Here is a 17656-nt window from a genome sequence, read left to right as displayed (position 1 = left end):
CCATGGATGATTATTGTGGCATAATCCAAGATATTATTAACCTTGACTTTCGACGCTTCTTTGTGTATGTTTTGGATGTAAAGTGGTTTAAGGACGTGGTGGAAAGAGGCCCTAATGCAACAATCAAACGCCATGCAAGTGGCTTTGTAACTATTGACTCCACAAAGTTTTGGCAAAGTAGGAAGGACACACTAGTACTACCGCAACAATGTGAACAGGTACTATGCACACATATAAAAATACTCGCTTTTAAATATTTGATGCAAGAAAAATAACATGATTGTATTTGTGTTTGAATTAGGTTGTCTATCAACCAATGGTGGATAATACCTAATGGCGGCATGTCATACCTATTATGCCACGTTCCAAAGTGATGTATAGTACATTTACTAATATGGAGCGTATGGAGGATGATCATGGCCATGGACGTGATGATGACCATGATACGAGAGAGGAGGATGATCATGAGATAGGAGATACAAATATTGAGGCCATTACCCGTGAGGACGAGCCTACCATTGGTGATGCTGATTTTGATGAGCACATGAGTAGCACAAGTAGTAGTGGGTTGAATGTATTTGTAGATCTAAACACTTGTTTGGATTTTGAAGTAGATAGTTTGGCAAGGGTTGATCTCATTGAGGATGAGATTGAACCGTAGCCCATCATTGATATTGGCAAAACTATTTTACATATTGTCTCATACTCCTCACCTCACTTAATTCTTATATATGTGGGCTTGCAAAAAAGCATTGATGTTTTTGTTAAAATTATGTGCTTTGGTAATCATGGGCAATGTTTGGAAAGCAATGATGTACACCAAAATCTCACTTTCTGTATTCGCTGGTTTGCGTCTATATACGCATCTAAATACGCGTCTGATTCCCAATGTAAATGCGCATATAAATGCGCTAATACACGTGCAAATAGACGTGCTGATAAACGCTACATTAGACGGGCCAATATTTTCTCAGTTTAGACGTGTTAATACATGCGCAAATAGACGCGCTGATAAACGCGATGTTAGACGGGCCCCTATTTTCTTAGTTTAAATGCGCAAATAGATGCGCTATTTAAACGCGTTATTAGACGTGCTTTTAGATGCGCCCGTAATTTCTCTACTCAAGCAACGCCTATAGACGCGCCCGCTATTTTGCGCATCTACCAAGCGCGTCTATAGTTACTTTGTGTTGTTGTGGGGTACTTCTGTATTATCTATACCATCTACACCATCATCAGTAAAGTAGTCAGAGTACCTGAAATCTATATCAAATGAGTCACCAGTATTGTCAAAGTCATCAGAGACAGTAACATGAGCTTCACTGGGTGAAAATGATTCGTTCTTCACATTCCCAATTTCCCTCATGTAATCCCTTATTTCCATCATGCATGCAATCCCATTTGGTCTCAAAAGCACCTCTTACAGTGTATGGCCAATGATATTAGTGAATCATAATCTTCCACCCTAAGAAAGGACATGTTATGTTGTCCCTTTTAATTCCAGGAAAACATAAAGTCAAAAACGTGGATGTTTATCTAGAGCCTTTAATTGATGAGCTTAAGATACTTTGGAGAGGTATCGAGGTGAACAGATACTGTACAAATATATAAAAATACGATCTTATTTATATTTGACACCTTCGACACAAGAAAAATAACATGTTTGTTTTTGTGTTTGAATAGGTTGTTTATCAATCAATGGTGGATAATAATAGGTAGTGGCACGACATACTTACGCCACATTCCAAAGTGATGTATAATGCATTTACTAATATGGAGCGTATGGAGGATGTCATGGCCATGGAGGTGATGATGATCGTGATACGAGAGAGGACGATGATCATGAGATAAGAGATACAGATATTCAGGCCATTACCCATGAGGACAAGCCTGCCGTTGGTGATGCTGATTTCGATGAGCACAATAGCACAAGTAGTCGTGGGCTGAATGTATTTGTAGATCTCTACATTGGTTTGGATATTGAAGAACTTTTAATAAAATAACTTACTAAAACAAATTTAGTACATTAGGGTTAGTTCCTATTTGGGTCAAATAAATTTAGTAAGATTGGTATTTGGGTCAAACATTCTTAACTACATCATTAACCTAAGACCTAACCTTAGTCCCCACTAACCCGGTCAAATTGACCCACTACTCAGAAACCCCCACTTTCCCAACCCAAGACCCTTTGCAGGGCCAAAAAATAATCTCTCCTTTGGTATAGCCTACCAAGGGCAGGACAAAATTGAAATAAATGAATTGTAAAGACGAGTGTAGTATGAACGAGGTTGTGCTCTAAAGCGGGAACATTAACTTCCGTGGCGACTGTTTTTAGCAAAGCTGGAGTCGGGAGGATTCGGGCGATCGTAGTGGTTGTGATGACAACGCAAGCCCGCCGGCAACGTTCGTAGTGCCATTTAATGGGTAAATCGTAAAATCCCGCGATCTTGGTGGCGAAATCCCGCCAATTAGTTGGAACGTGATGGCGACTTGCTGAACAAGGTAAGAACTAGAAAAATCCTATTGTGTGAAGCTACGAAATGTTGTCGATATCCGTGATAGGAACGGTACTATCTCGTGACGGATTTCAAGTTTACTCTGGGAAAGGTAGAGCTAATCCAGTGACTCGTGAGAAGTATGCCATCTAGCACCCAGGACCCAGGTAATGCACGATAGACTGAAAACTATTTTGTCGTCGGATAACTCGTCGTATTGCATTGAGCGGATTTGAAACATCGTAAAAGTTGTAATCCAGTGAAAGGGTTTGGAATTTGAAAGGTTGTCGTCATGCAGTGAAATTTGTTGGAACAGCGCGTGCCCAACATCTTTGCTTGGACAGTGGATGTTGGAATATGCTTATTTGATGATTCATCCAGCTGCAGACGACCTTAAAATATTTCATTCAATTCTTCGGGCTACTGCCGTAAGACCAGGAAAAGCGAGTGGGTATCCTATGCTGGCATTTAAATGTCAAGATCAAGCAGAATTCCATGCTTGAAATGTACAGATGCAGGCTTTCAAAGCGCTCACATGCAGGCTTGCAGCCGTTTAAGAGGATAGGTGGAAAGGGTGGGGTATATAATTGGCAAGGGTGTGTGTCAGAACACAGCCGTGCCTGTGTTGGAGAAGTTGAAGCAAATCGGGATGGGATAGAAATGACGGAAGCCCACTGTGGAAAGCGTCCAAATGGACGGATGATACGTAAAATCTTCAAGCAGACACGGAGATGCACTCCCAGATTTGGTCATTACGGCACTCGCTGTTATGTGGGACGTACGATCTCCTAAACAGGTAATGCATTTCAACAGGAACTTGATTCTGCAGAGTAGGAAGAGATTACAGCAGTGCTCGAGGATGGTGATGTCCACCAGCTTGTCGAGAAGGGGACGAACGAGACAGGAGGTAGGAGATGAATGACCGACAATTCTTTGGAAGGATAGCATTCATGATCGACCAAGTATGATCACAACCTATGAACGGACGAATGCAAAGCGTATATGTAGACACGAGGATCAATTGCAGAAGGGACCAAATTCTGTTAGAAAATTTCATGCAACATTATTAAGACAAATGTTATATTCAGATCTTCGGAAGCCGAAATCGTTACTCTGTCTTTGTTTTTCTACAGTTACACTGCACTTATTAAAGCATACAGCACATTGAAGAAAGAACCCAATCAGCTTCCGTTACCGTAAGCTATATTCGATGATCGCTGAGCCAAAATCAATCGTTGCCGTTGGAGAATGCAACTTCTGTGTAGTTTCCGTTACGCAAATAGCAAATCCCATGTGCAACAGTCATTCTGTGTTGCCGGAACGTAAATATAGATTCATTTTGTGATGCCGAGAATTAAATATATCAACTTTCTGGCGAGACGAGTCACTTCGAAGAAAAATCGGAGAGAAAATCGGTAGTCTAAAATATGCGAACTCCAAATCCCACGAGCGGAATTCATTCTGTGATGCCGGGAAGTATATTAAGTATAAGCCAAGACTAAAATGCCGCTAGGTTGGACGGAACGCATGCAGGCGAGCAATTATAGATAGGTGAGAAAGTCTGTCTGCGTATGTTTGGACCACGTCGTCTCCCGGGAGTATCTCGGATATCACGCGATAATGTGCAATTCGAAACGTAAAAAATCTACGTATGTCTGGTCGGAATTGCTGGAAATTGAAATATGAAATGTGTTTTCAAATCGAAATGTCGTTACAATAATGTATGTATGAAGTTTGTATAGAATTTCAGTGTGTACAAATCGAGAGGGTGCAAAGAAATACGATCCCTTAATTGTTAATTTTAGGTTGCCGGCAGCGGCCTTCCGTCCAAGAAGTACGTCAAGAGTGCCAGCGCCCTTGTGGGCTGCAGCACCGGCACCTCGTGGCCAGCTGCTCTCACCGTCGCAAACGTAAGTCCGTTGTAAACCTCCGTCCAGCCGGCCACCTGTTAAAACCATTCCGTGAATTTCCGTCCAACGTTCAGTCAGGCAATAAATGCCAACGAATTCCATCACTAAGCAAACAATTCCAGCACCCAATTCGGGGAGCCAAGTAAAATATCGACAACCATCAACAATCAAGCAAGTTACGTTCCCTCAGACAATTCAACAAATGCGACACCCTACGATTACCGTGTCAAGCAATTTTCCGAAGAATTCCTTCACTCATCAAACAATTCCAGTACCCAATTCGGGAAGCCAGGTAAAATCCAACAAACAAGTTCGTCACCCTCATAAATCCGACATCTTACGATTACTCCGTCCGTCGCTCACACATAGGTATCGCAAACTTGCAGAAGTCATCATATTTCAAACAAGGCATTAACAAATAACCCGTTTAGCCTTCCGCCGGCTCACCTGTTGGTTGAACATCCATGGATACCACTGTTTCTCCACCGGCAGCTCCAGTTTCCGCAGCCAATACCTAGTTCCTGTCACCGGAACCATCGCATCCTCATCCCCACTGCATCACGCAGAATGTTCGTAGATTAAACAAAAACGTATTCAGTTCTGCACATAGGTATTAAGGATCCAGATTCCACGCTGAGGGCTCAATTTCAAATCACACTTCCTTAATGAAACCTCGCATGCCTAAATAATCCCACGCATCCCTAAGACTTTACAAAATCCATTTGCTTACCTAGTACTACCGTCTGTTCAGTGTGAATTATGCGCCTTCCGAGGGAAATCTTACCTGTAAACCCAAATTCTCATACCCGCTCGCATGAGCTCCTCATAAATGGGGAGCATCGAATCCGGTCTGTCTAGCCAGTTATCCAATATATCGTAGCTGCCAAGCACGTTTGCTACGATCAACACCAACTTCTGGCGAAACTTATTTCTTAGGGAAGGAAAGGTCAGCGACTGCAACTTCAGACGCCAGAGTAACGGGTTACGGACTATTTCGCTGTCTCTTCGGAATTTGTGCGTGGGGAAAGTTGGCAATACCGGAATCCGCCGGATGATGGCAACCACCTTATTAGTACTTACTTGCATATCGTCCAAGGGCGTTGAATGAATCCCGACACGTTGGCATGCATGGCTTGCTGGACGTCCAGCCTGTTGAAATAAGTATCGGCATAGTTCGGCGTGCAAGGATCGAAGCCTGTTAGACCGCTACGGAGCTGTGAAAGAGCACCATGAAATTTAAATGTATGAAATTAGCGCGCAACCCATGAACATGATCCCTAATTTTCCCATTTGTGTCATCGATGACAATCAACAGATGTATCGCAATGGATTGAGTATGTAAACACATATCGTTTCTTCAATAATAATAAAAAACATACTGTTGTGTCAACAAAATTTATCACACAATGCATTGTCTATGTAAAGTTTTGTAAACACATACTGGATTCCAATGGCTGGACCGGCCTGACCGCTGGAACCGATCAGGAGTGAGGCAAACTGGTGTGTAGATGGTATGGAGATCGATATTCCCGATTTCATTATAGGCGTCGTTGAACTTGTTTTGGCAATCAGGCGGCAGCGTTTGGCTAGTCCAGGGACATGACTTGACGAGGCCATGGTAGGTCTCGTCGGAAATCAATGCATGAGACCAATAGTAGTTGACTATCCCCTCGTTGTCACTCTTCCAATCAGTTACGGCATTTCCGACCTGCTCAAGTAAAAGGCATTGCACGAATTTTATTGATCTGGCATTTCAAACCTGATAAAAAGGCAACGCATTGCGGGCCATCTGGCCATAAGATCACATGTGTATCCGTTATCCGTTCTGGCAGGAAGTACAAAATGTGCATCACTACAGAGCTGAAGTTTTGCCAATTCGTTTGGACGCGAAATACGCATCAAATCTACTGCAACGGACCGTAGACATGCGGCCAGTAGTAGTATACACAAAACGTCTGATCATTGCGGTAGGGACTAGGAGATTGGCTGGTTCCATGTACCATGAAACCTTTCAGATTGATGAAAGGGCAAGTCAAATTGTTATTGTAGTGGTAGACCAACTGTGCAAGCTGGGGAACGTAATGACCTGCACGACAGGAGAATTTGCTCCATGAGCGATTGAAGATGATGAGGTGAGGAAACTCACTCGCCTAAAACAGAATCGGATCAGGCTCCATAAGTGAGTGCAAACTATTCACTCGCATAGCAAACTCATCAATATGCTCGATGTACCTGCATAACTTTCCCCGGAAATGAAGAACTCGCGGTGCTTATACTGCGGAAACCTTTCGAACCAACCCAGCAAGAAAGCAAGAGAATCTTGCGCTGAAAGTCGCATGCCTACAATCGGTAAGAAGAGAGGAGGAGCAACCACTGAAATCGTATAAAACAATTGACACCAATGCCATTTATTTACCGGTTCGTGCGTCGCCGGACGTCGTGTAATCCGTCGATGTATTTGAGTATGAATATCCGACTCCAGCGGGAGACTCGAGAAAGAGCACATTTGCGACTGCAGTCACCATAGCTTTCCGAAGTTCAAAGGTGAAACAATAAACTTAAAACGGAACTCCAGTTTGGCCATGTCTAACCTTTGTTCCATGAATGAGGATTCCGATAGAGCCCAGTCCCATTGACGAGAATTCGGAAAGGCCCCAGCTCCTCCATTGCACCGTAACCCATCGATGAGCAGCCGGGACCTGAAGTGAAAGCGAGCAAATATGAGGAGCGCCGATGAATACGCAAGAGATCGTGATTGCAAGAGATCGTGATTTGAGTTAGCGATTGCATCATGAATTTGGATAGCTATTGGGAGTGAGGGAGGAGAAAGACTAATCACCGCCGTTGAGCCAGAGAAGAAGCGGGCGACAGGTTGCATTGTCTTCAGCTTCCGTGAGCCAGTAGAACAATGCCCTGCCTGCGGACTCGTTCACGGTGATGTAGCCGGAATACTGACGGAACCCAACGCCAGGAGGTTGGCCTGGAAGCGCAATAATTCTGTCAGCCTTTTGCTCTTCCATTAAGGATGGGTTGCTGGTGCTTTGCGCCGAGCAAGGATGCAGCAGGAGCATCAGGAGCGCGATGAAAGGTGCACCAACGCGCAACATTGTGATGGAACAACGGATGAAAGTTGAAGAATGAAGCGGCAACTGATGAAACAATCAGCTTAGAAACGCGAATTTGTAGATTGGTAAGGAGGAAGGAGGTGGGAAATGGGCAGGGCGATGCATGGGTGCAAGCGCAGGAGCTGCTGCGACGGAGCTTGCACCGCCATAGCCAGGATCTCGGAGGGAGCAATCGACTCAAAGTAAGCGCGATGGATAAATTTGTATAAGCATCATCCTCGATGGTCGTCTCATCAATTTCTGCGGAGCTTCAAGCGAATAGTTGCTGCAAAAGCAAGCTACGTATGATCATCGCCGTCTTTCCGATCGTTTCATCTTTCTCCTCCTCGACCAAAACTTTGCTGCTAAAGCAAACTATGGATGATCATCCTTTGGATCGATAATCGTCATTATTCTGTCTTTTTATCGATCATCGCTCCTTTCTCTCATCGTCTTCCTTCAAACGTCGAAATCTTTTCTGTCATCGTCTTCCTTCAATCTCGAAAACCTTTGCTTCCTACGCTATTGCGTATTACTGTAGCTCCTCCGGCTAATTGACCGAACTTGTTGACCTCCCCGTCGGCCGAGTTATGCTACCACGAATTTTAGCTAATTCCTGCTCCTCCTCATCTATCGCCTTTCCGTCCTCGTCTTCCTTCAAAGAGCAAAATCTTTGCTCCTACGCTATTGCGTATAATTTGCTCCTCCCAATGCATCTATTGTCTCCGGATCATCACTCCTTTCTCTGCGAAGAGGCGTTGATCTTACACTATTGCGTCCTACTATAGCTCCTCCGGCTTGCCAACACTCATCCGAACTTGTGGACCTCCTCGTCCCCCGGTTTCCATTTTCTTCCCGCCCTGCCGGGCCCCCATTTCTTGCTCCGACTCTCTTTCCAGATCACTGCAAAATCCCCATCATCACCAGCAGGATTTCTTGGGCAACACCTCCACGCCCCGCCGTTTCACGACACGCTGCGCTCGTGCGTTCGCAAGATAGCTGTGTCTTTTCTGCACGCACATCAACCAGCCTAGCAATTTTCTTTACTGCAAATCTATCAACTCCTATGCTCGTCTCCTCTAGACTCTAGCTCTCTCCTGCTGCCTGCACGTCACAAAATCTGATCTTCCAACCGCGTATCCAGATTCAAGTTCATAAACACCCCTGCAGCTCAATCGTTGCTCTCTTTTCTACATTAACCGTGTTGCCTTTCATCCCAACGCATGCACATTGCAGATCCCTCAATACATTACAATATTTTCCTCACGAATGGGATCTGAAACCCATCAACGAATATGATATTTTTTTAGCTCGCGCACACGAATGCCAATGCCTCTTTGCCTCGTCGTGTTCGTCTCTTTGGTGATGAAATTGCTTTCAATGCCACGCATGTATGAAATTGCTTTCAATTGCTTCACCATGTTGGCCTGTTGCTTCACCTTTGGTACTGAAATTGCTTTCAATGCCACGCATGCTACACATTGAGCGCATTTTCTTCAACATTAAAGAGCTAAAGATGTCCTATCATCATCTCTTTTCTCTCTTAACGAGGGGTTTAGGGGAGGAGGATTGGAGAATTCTCCATCGTTAGATTAGAATGGATAATTTTGACCATTGGATGAATTTAGGACACGTGGATTCAAGCTTTGGTAGTTATATGAGTCTCCTTCACGTTGAATCGTTGGCAGTTACGCGAGTCTCCTTTATGCCTTTCGCTTTTGTATGCTCAAGGAGAATTGAGAACCCATGATTGTGTGACACAGCTATGTACGTGTGATCAAGGAGGACTAGCCTTTGGTATGATCCAAGAGAACCCATCAATCTGTGATAGACCAAGAGGAATACCAAGGAGAAGTCATGAATCTATCACAAACCAAGAGGAATACCAAGGAGAAGCCGTGAATTTGTGATGGAACAAGAGTTAAGTAGGAAAATCATGTGGACGATTGGAAATAGATTTTTTAGATTATGAAATTTGTTGCGAAATGATGATTGGAGGCATGTTTCTTCCGTCTTGCAGAGACTAGATTTTTATGGAGGCTAGATTAATATCTAACAGAGAGGGGAGTAGGGGAAGCAATAAGGAGAGATTCTAGATTAGGAAAGCGCAACAATAACTCATGCAACAAAATGATGATAGGAGGCAATCTAGCCCATGAACTATATGCAGTCCATGACCATAGAATGCACCAACAACTCTTGTATGTAACTTTGCCTAGGAGGTGGCCCTGCTTCATGCGGAGCACGGGTTTCCTACTAGTCTTTATGAAAGAATACCTTAGCTCAGTCATATAACCTTAGATTAGTCATAGCACTACACTCATTTCTTCAACATTTATTTTTGAAAAAACAATAACAAGTCTTCTTCTTTTTTAAGGGTGGGTCAATTCCCTTTACAAAAATGGCCAATTCAAAAGGGCGTACTTCCCAAGGTCTATGCATATATGCAATACTATTTCCCCGGAGTAGAGTCCCAAGATCGATGAGGCAAGTACCCATTAGCTCGCCTATATTGAACACTAACACTGGCATATCGCTTAGTGAAACCAAAAGTGCAGCTACAATAGTATCAACCATAGAGTCTTTCATTTTCATGTGAGAGAAGGTTATCTAATGCATGTCATGCTAACCTATTAGCCAAACTGTACCATACACATAAGGCCAACAAGCCACCAACGTGGACGAGAGTCCTTTCGAGTCCCCCAATAATGCCTCTTTTCATCTGTGTCTAATGCAAAATCTAGACTTTTGTCCACATTGCTCGTATCACCAAATACGCCCAAAACAAGTACTTAACCTCTTGTGCTTAACCTCTTCTATAGCCACACTACAAAAGGGGCATGAACTTCTTCAGCATTAAATAGCTAAAGATGTCCTTTCATCATCCTTATTAAAGAATACCCTTAGATCAATCACATAATCTGAGGTCCATTAGCACTTGGACACCCTTACACTTGTTTCCACCTAAAATAACCTCCAAGTCCAACTAGCATGTAGGTACAAAGCAATTCACCTTGTTGAGTGCAAGTTTCAATGTCTTTTATAGCTCCTTGAAAGGAGACGGAGGTATGTTGAGAATCTGGCTCTTTCCCTTGGAAATCCACCTCATCAACGCTATAATGGGGTGATGTAATAATGAATAAGTGGCTAGTGTTGTAACTTTTCCAGTCCGCTTATCCTACCAATTGTAGAGAGTATGCATTGCTCATATGAAGCACTATGTGTGGGCCACCTCCCCTCTCTACTTAATACATTCAAGAACCGATAGGAGCATAATACAATGCGCTTAGGTCCAAATGGCATGATAACTATCGTTCCAATGGTATAAGGTCCAAGTAACATAATAATTGCCTATTGCAAGATCCCTCTTAGTAAGAAGGTACCATCTTATGTGAGGTCCAACCAAGTCATTTGCTTCACCTATGTATTATTATCATAAGCATGTAATATTTATATGGAAATTCTATAACTTGTGGGTATATAGGTGTGGACATGGTATGTGTGCATGAGTGTATGGGTACATGCATGCACGCACGTATGCTTGTGTGTTATTGGCGGCCGAGGGGGGTAGGGGGGTCAAGGGATATCACTTTGGAAAAAAACAAAACATAAATCTACATACAAATTTTAAAATTTAAAATAAAACTTACATTCTTATTTTAGATATTTAGTGTGAATGAAGTGAGGGGATTAACCATGCACATGTGGGGCTAGATTGTTAAGCTCTCAAGATTCTACTATCACAACAAGACAAAGCAAATATAGACACGCTTGATAGATGCACAAAATAGCGGGTGCATCTACAAGCGCTGCTAGAATAGTGAAAATACAAGAGCATCTGTGAATTAGACGCAGATTTAGACACAAAATAGAGAATACATAAAGTGATATATTGGTACAGGCTAAAAAATGTACACCACTGCTTTCCAAACATTGCCCATGATTACCAAAGCACATAATTTTAATAAAAATATCAATGCTTTTTTGCAAACCCACATATACAAAAATTAAGTGAGGTGAGGAGAATGAGACAATATGTAAAATAGTTTTGCTAATATCAATGATGGGCTACGGTTCAATCTCATCCTCAATGAGATCAACCCTTGCCAAAATATCTACTTCAAAATCCAAACCAGTGTTGAGATCTACAAATACATTCAGCCCACTACTACTTGTGCTACTCATGTGCTCATCGAAATTAGTATCACCAATGGTAGGCTCGTCCTCACGGGTAATGGCCTCAATATCTGTGTCTCCTATCTCATGATCATCCTCCACTACTACACACGAGCCCTATTCTGATGCTTAAGCACTGACATTTAGCGTGTGCGGGATGCTAATCATCGGTAACCAAAGCGAGATTCATTAAGTGTCGCTATATAGTGACCTTAGGCAAATGTCGCTATATAGCAACATTTAAAGAGCATCGCTATATAGCGACACTTATTAGACTTGTAAATGATCACTATATAGAGATGCTTATTAGACTAATGGTCGCTATATAGTGACACTGAGATAGTTTCCTATAGCAACATTTTACTGAGTGTTTTTTCCCATACCGACCTTAAAAGATAGTTTTTCCCAATGATAATTTTTTTTCCTTTTCATATATGTTTGATCCTTTGAGAGAATAGAAGTACAAGAGCATGTACGTCAAGCCTTTGAAACTCATATATTCATGTCCAAGTTTGAGATGAAAAAAATCAACGAAGAGCATTTACATCAACGGCTTCATCCTGAGCCAAGTCTAACATGCCAAACAAGTCTATCTCTAATTCTATACCGAGTTGATCTCCTATATCATCATCATACTCTAGCATCGTACATTCACCTATAAGTACTTGATCATCTTCTTCAATAAAGTGTGATGATTCTTGATGATCGTCATCTTCTTCCTCAATATCGTGATCTCCATCTTCCTTCCATATGATGTCATTATGTGCATCTTCCTCTTGGCTCATATTGTGATCTTCATCTTCTTTGCTAGATCCATTTGGATCAATTGGATCCGGCATTGGTAGTGGCATCTCCATATCCACATCTCTATCTTTAAAAATTTGCTTACTTCGTGGTGCAACTTGGATCACGTACCACCATCTTAGATCAGAACAATTCGGATGAAAAACCACCTATATTGAAGATGGGTGCCAAATGTCATCAATTATATATATGAAATTATGCTTAAATACATGTATCAATGGATCTTTAAAAATGAAAGCTTCGATTAATTAAATCATTAGTATGCACCTACTCACAATGCTCGGGAAGAACAAAAGTATCACTTTCATCAGTCCAAAGTTTGGTGAAGTCTATTGCAAAGAAACCGCTACTATCTTTTCTCACTGTCGCATGGGGACCGTTGTAAATAGTTCTAAACCATTTTATATCAAAAATGAAAATACTAAATCATTTGAAATCAATTTCAGAGATTTCGCATATGGTTTCATAATAATCCAACTGTGAGGAGAGAAGATTGGTATCCGAAGCACTTGCTCGGCTATCTTGTGTGAAGTTAGCCATGACTCCACAATCATACATGACTCTCTTTAAATCGATGCGTTCCACGTGAAAATGTTGTTGATATGACCATAATGCACTGTACTTTTTATACTACAAAAGAACATCATTAAAACAATAAAGATGCATCTATTTTATAGCGTATATTGCCACAAATAATCACTTAATTACATCAAGAGGTAAGAAACTTACATGCATCATACATCCAAATGATAACTCTTGATCACACTCGTTTATTGTCATCCATTCCCGAGGCTCATTCTTGCACAAGTTGAGTTTACAATCCCACGACAGATTGATTACATGCCCCGAGTATAGTTCATCACTTGAGAGTGCGGACCTACACCCCACAAGGAAGTTGGCTATTTTGCCAAGTAACCAACCGACAACATAGCAATCTGACATGTCTGACCATGTGCCATTTGATTAGGGAAAAGTATCATTTCTTGCATGAAGATCTGGATCAAACCAAGGAAACCTTAACTTTGGATCATGTGCCTAAACATGCTCCAGCTTGCTCTCAGTCTCTCACACAAAAAGAATAGTAGACAAAAACTTTCAAATGAAACGAAGGAAATTCTGTCAATGGAAGTGAACGAAAGAAACTCACGATCACTCAAGAGAACTCTCAATCTCACAATCCCTCTCACAAGGATCTCAATGCCTCAACGGAAGGCAAGGGAGCTCTGATACCATGACAAAATATGAAGAGGGGAGAGGAGAAGAGTGGAGATGAGGAGAGAGGGCACAGCTAGTGAGCACACAACAAATGACTAGCTATACACTAGATTTAGTTGAAAAAATAGAATATATACAAACCCATTTAGAGTTAGGGTTAGGGGATCTAACCCTTGTTGTTAACTAAACTTCACGCACATTGTGTTGATGAAAATGATGCAATGCATCCAATGGATGATATGAAAACTTATCTATAAATTTTTCATTTGCAAGCCATCATATTTCCATTTGCAAGTCTTGTAGTTTTTAAATATTCCTAAAATAAATTTTGCACTGTTTTGAAATGGATTTATGTTTTTTATTGGTTGTTTAGGACTTATGTTTTAAAATTTCGAGAAAACAACCTTCTACAATAGGATGAGAAGCAAATGTGTTTGAATGGATGTATGTATCATGTCGTGAACTCATATATTTCCTATTATGTTTAGGGTTATGCACATATGATCACGTGATGGTGCTATGCACACATGATCACATGATGTTAAGCCTGAACTCTCAACGAAACTCCCTTTAGTAAGAAAACCTATCAAAATCTTGAGTATGAGATGAATTTAACAATATGCCATGCATAGAAATTATTCAAATTAAAATAGTTGTGTTCTACATTATAAGAGCTTTAAATATGTCTTTACACCTTGAAATTTGGGTAATTCATGAAAAAGTTACATTCATTTGAAAAGAGATGGGTTTTCATATTTTAGTGTATTTTTTGTTTTACCCCCCTCATCCTGGGCCTCACATATTATGAAAATAATGTACAAATCTTAAAGTCTTGCATATTTTTCAAGGTATATACCTTATAGTTTGTGGGAGGGGGGACATTAAATTTTCATATTTTTCCCTTGCATATTTGAAAATTTTTAAGGAAATCCATGCATATATTTTATGGACCTTGTTCCCCCATACCTTCGATTTTGGACGAGGGTAGTAACATATTACATATTGAGTTGGCGCCCCAAGAGTATTTCTCTACTCAAAAGCACTAGGACAAGGAAGAGCTCTAGAAAATCAGATTTTGCAATGAAGAACTATGGAAATTGACTGTAAACTAAAAGAGCTACATAGTTTTTCCAGTTTAAGTTTAGGTACAAGCACACATTTTTGGGTCATATCTTGAAGATGCACTACTACACACGGATCCTATTGCGACGTTTACGTACCGACATTTAGCGCCCGCTTAGCGTTAATCGTCGGTATGAAAAGCGGGTTTCCTAAATTGTCGCTATATAGCGATTGTTGCTAAAAGTGGCTATATAGCGACTTTCACAAAAGTCGCTATATAGCGACACTGATACAAAATATTATAGCAACATTTTTACAGAGGTTTTTTTTTTTATAGGCCTTAAAAGTTAGTTTTTTCAAATGACAAATTTTTTTAAATTTTCATACATGTTTGAGCTCATAGAGAATTAAAAAATGAGAGCATGTATATCAAGCCTTTGAAGCTCATATATTCATGTCCAAGTTTAAGATGAGAAAAATCAAATAAGAGCATTTACATCAACTGTTTCATCTTGAGCCAAGTCTAAGGCACCAAGCAATTTTATCTCCAACTCTATATCGAGTTGATCTCCTATATCATCATCATACTCTAGCATCGTACGTTCACCTAAAAGTATTTGATCATCTTCTTCAATAAAGCTTAAGTGTGGTGATTGATCTTGATGATTGTTGTCTTCTTCGTCAATATCATGATCTCCATCCTCCTCCCATGCGATGTCATTATGCGCATCTTCCTCTTGGCTCATATGGTGATCTACATCTTCTTCGCTAGATTCATCAATTGGATCCGGCATTGGTAGTGGCATCTCCATATCCACATCTCGATCTTCAAAAATTTTCTTACTTCGTGGTGCAACTTGGATCACGTATCACCATCTTGGATCAGAACGATCCGGATGAAAAACCACCTATATTGAAGATGGGTGCCAAATGTCGTCAATTATATATATGAAATTATGCTCAAGTACATGTATCAATGGACTTTAAAAACGAAAGCTTCGACTAATTAAATTATTAGTATGCACCTACTCACAGTGCTCGAGAAGAACAAAAGTATCACTTTCATCGGTCTAATGTTTGGTGGAGTCTATTGCAAAGAGACCGCTACTATCTTTTCTCACTGTCGCATGGGGACTATTGTAAGTAGTTCTAAACCATTTTACATCAAGAATGAAAATAGTAAATCGTCTGAAATCAATTTCATAGATGTCACGTATGGTTCCACAATAATCCAACAGTGAGGAGAGAAGATTGGTATCTGAAGCACTTGCTCGGCTATCTTGTGTGAAGTTAGCCATGACTCCACAATCATACGTGACTCTCTTTGAATCGATGCGTTCCACGTGAAAATGTCATCCATATGACCATGATGCACTGTACTTTTTGCACTGTAAAAGAGCATCATTAAAACAATGAAGATGCATCTATTTTATAGCATATATTGCCACAAATAATTACTTATGTCAAGAGGTAAGAAACTTACATGCACCATACATCTAGATGATAACTCTCGCTCGCGCTCGTTTATTGTCTCTCCATCACGTTCGGCTTTACATAGAGCCAGTTATAGCCAATCAAGTGACATGTGAGTAGGGAGAAGAGCCAGATCTCGTGGATATGGTTGTGATCGCCTGTACATTACTCTGAATCTCGTCCTTGCATTTATTCTTTCTGCTTTGGCCACTTCATATCTCTCAATCCACTTCTGTATCTCAGGGCTATTGAGGATACAAAACTTATTGAATTTCTCCATTTACTCTTCGCTCATCTTTCTTTCAATCCCTTTTCCTTGGGGAACCTCGCCAATGATGCGATCATCATCCTTGTTGTGCCAAGCTTGTGGCATATCAGGATCCGTGGATGCAAGAAACTCTGTGATATATACTAATGACTCTTGCATAAGCCATCCCTCTGCCATGCTTGCTTCCGGTCTTGCTCTTTGTCTTACAAACCCCTTTAAAGTTTTCATAAACCGCTCGAGAAAAAACAACCATCGATTATGAACGGTACCTGCTATAGCCACCTCATCAACTATGTGCATAAGCAAGTGGACTTGAGTTGTCATAATGCTCGAGGGAAAGTGCTTCTCAAGCAAGCATACGGCTTCGATGGATTCCACCCTAGCCTTCTCAATGCTCGATATAGAGATCTCTTTTTGAGATATCCACCTATTTCACATGTCCATGCATATGTAAGATATTTGAGATATCCACCTATTTCACATGTCCATGAAGAAAATACATAATGCGATTTGATAGTAAGCATACCTCACAATACCATAGATCTTGAATATAGCATTTCTAACATCTTCTTGTAAGCACCCTTTTATTGTAATTGGGAGGATGAACTATCAAAGCAACAATGAAGTCATGTCAACAATATAACATAATAATAATTACGCTAACGCATCACGATTATCGGTACACTAATTCTACTTAGAATACCTGTAAGACCTTGTGCCAATCATGGGACTTGAGGCCACTAAGCTTATTGTCCTTTGAAAATGCTCCTTTCAAGCAATGCATGTACCCTGTCGGTGTTTGAAAAGAGGCAATGTCTGCCTTGACCGCTGCCTCCTCCCTCGTAGAGAGGATCCACGTTACTTTCAGGAGGACAACTTTTCCTGAAGCATGCACTTGGGGCCACAAACGAGACATCCTATTCATAGCATGCAAGTCTTCTCGCACTTCTCTCAAGTCCTTGGAACCCCAACCAAGTGTGCCCAAATAGTAGCCCCCACATTCTTGAAGATATGCATGGGATCCAAGAGATGATTGATTTGTAACTGACCCCAATAAGGAAGCTCGTGAAAGATCGATAGCCTCTTCATACCAGGAGGAGGTTCCTCTCCATTTGCCCTCCAAGCTTAAATCCAATCACTTGCCTTCAA

The 17656-nt window shown here is 41.2% G+C and overlaps 1 protein-coding gene across 1 annotated transcript; it reads right to left on the bottom strand.

Moving 5' to 3' along the window:
- Positions 1-4296: 4296 nt before the first annotated feature.
- LOC147902731 (serine carboxypeptidase 24-like) lies at positions 4297-7425 on the bottom strand. The gene is made up of 10 exons (XM_087373154.1): positions 7245-7425; positions 6997-7104; positions 6822-6917; positions 6638-6730; positions 6406-6491; positions 5847-6113; positions 5486-5619; positions 5190-5285; positions 4853-4958; positions 4297-4440 (listed from the first exon to the last, which is right to left on the bottom strand). Exons 1-10 carry the CDS (start codon positions 7423-7425, stop codon positions 4297-4299), a joined length of 1311 nt encoding a protein of 436 aa, XP_087229280.1.
- Positions 7426-17656: the final 10231 nt, after the last annotated feature.

Source organism: Dipteris shenzhenensis, chromosome 4, assembly GCF_047967505.1.
Source record: "Dipteris shenzhenensis isolate YYH24624 ecotype China chromosome 4, Dip_SZ_1.0, whole genome shotgun sequence".
In the NCBI taxonomy this organism is placed as follows: Eukaryota; Viridiplantae; Streptophyta; class Polypodiopsida; order Gleicheniales; family Dipteridaceae; genus Dipteris; species Dipteris shenzhenensis.
The sequence above is the reverse complement of the archived record's forward strand: the minus strand, read 5'-3'. Positions and strand labels throughout refer to the sequence as shown.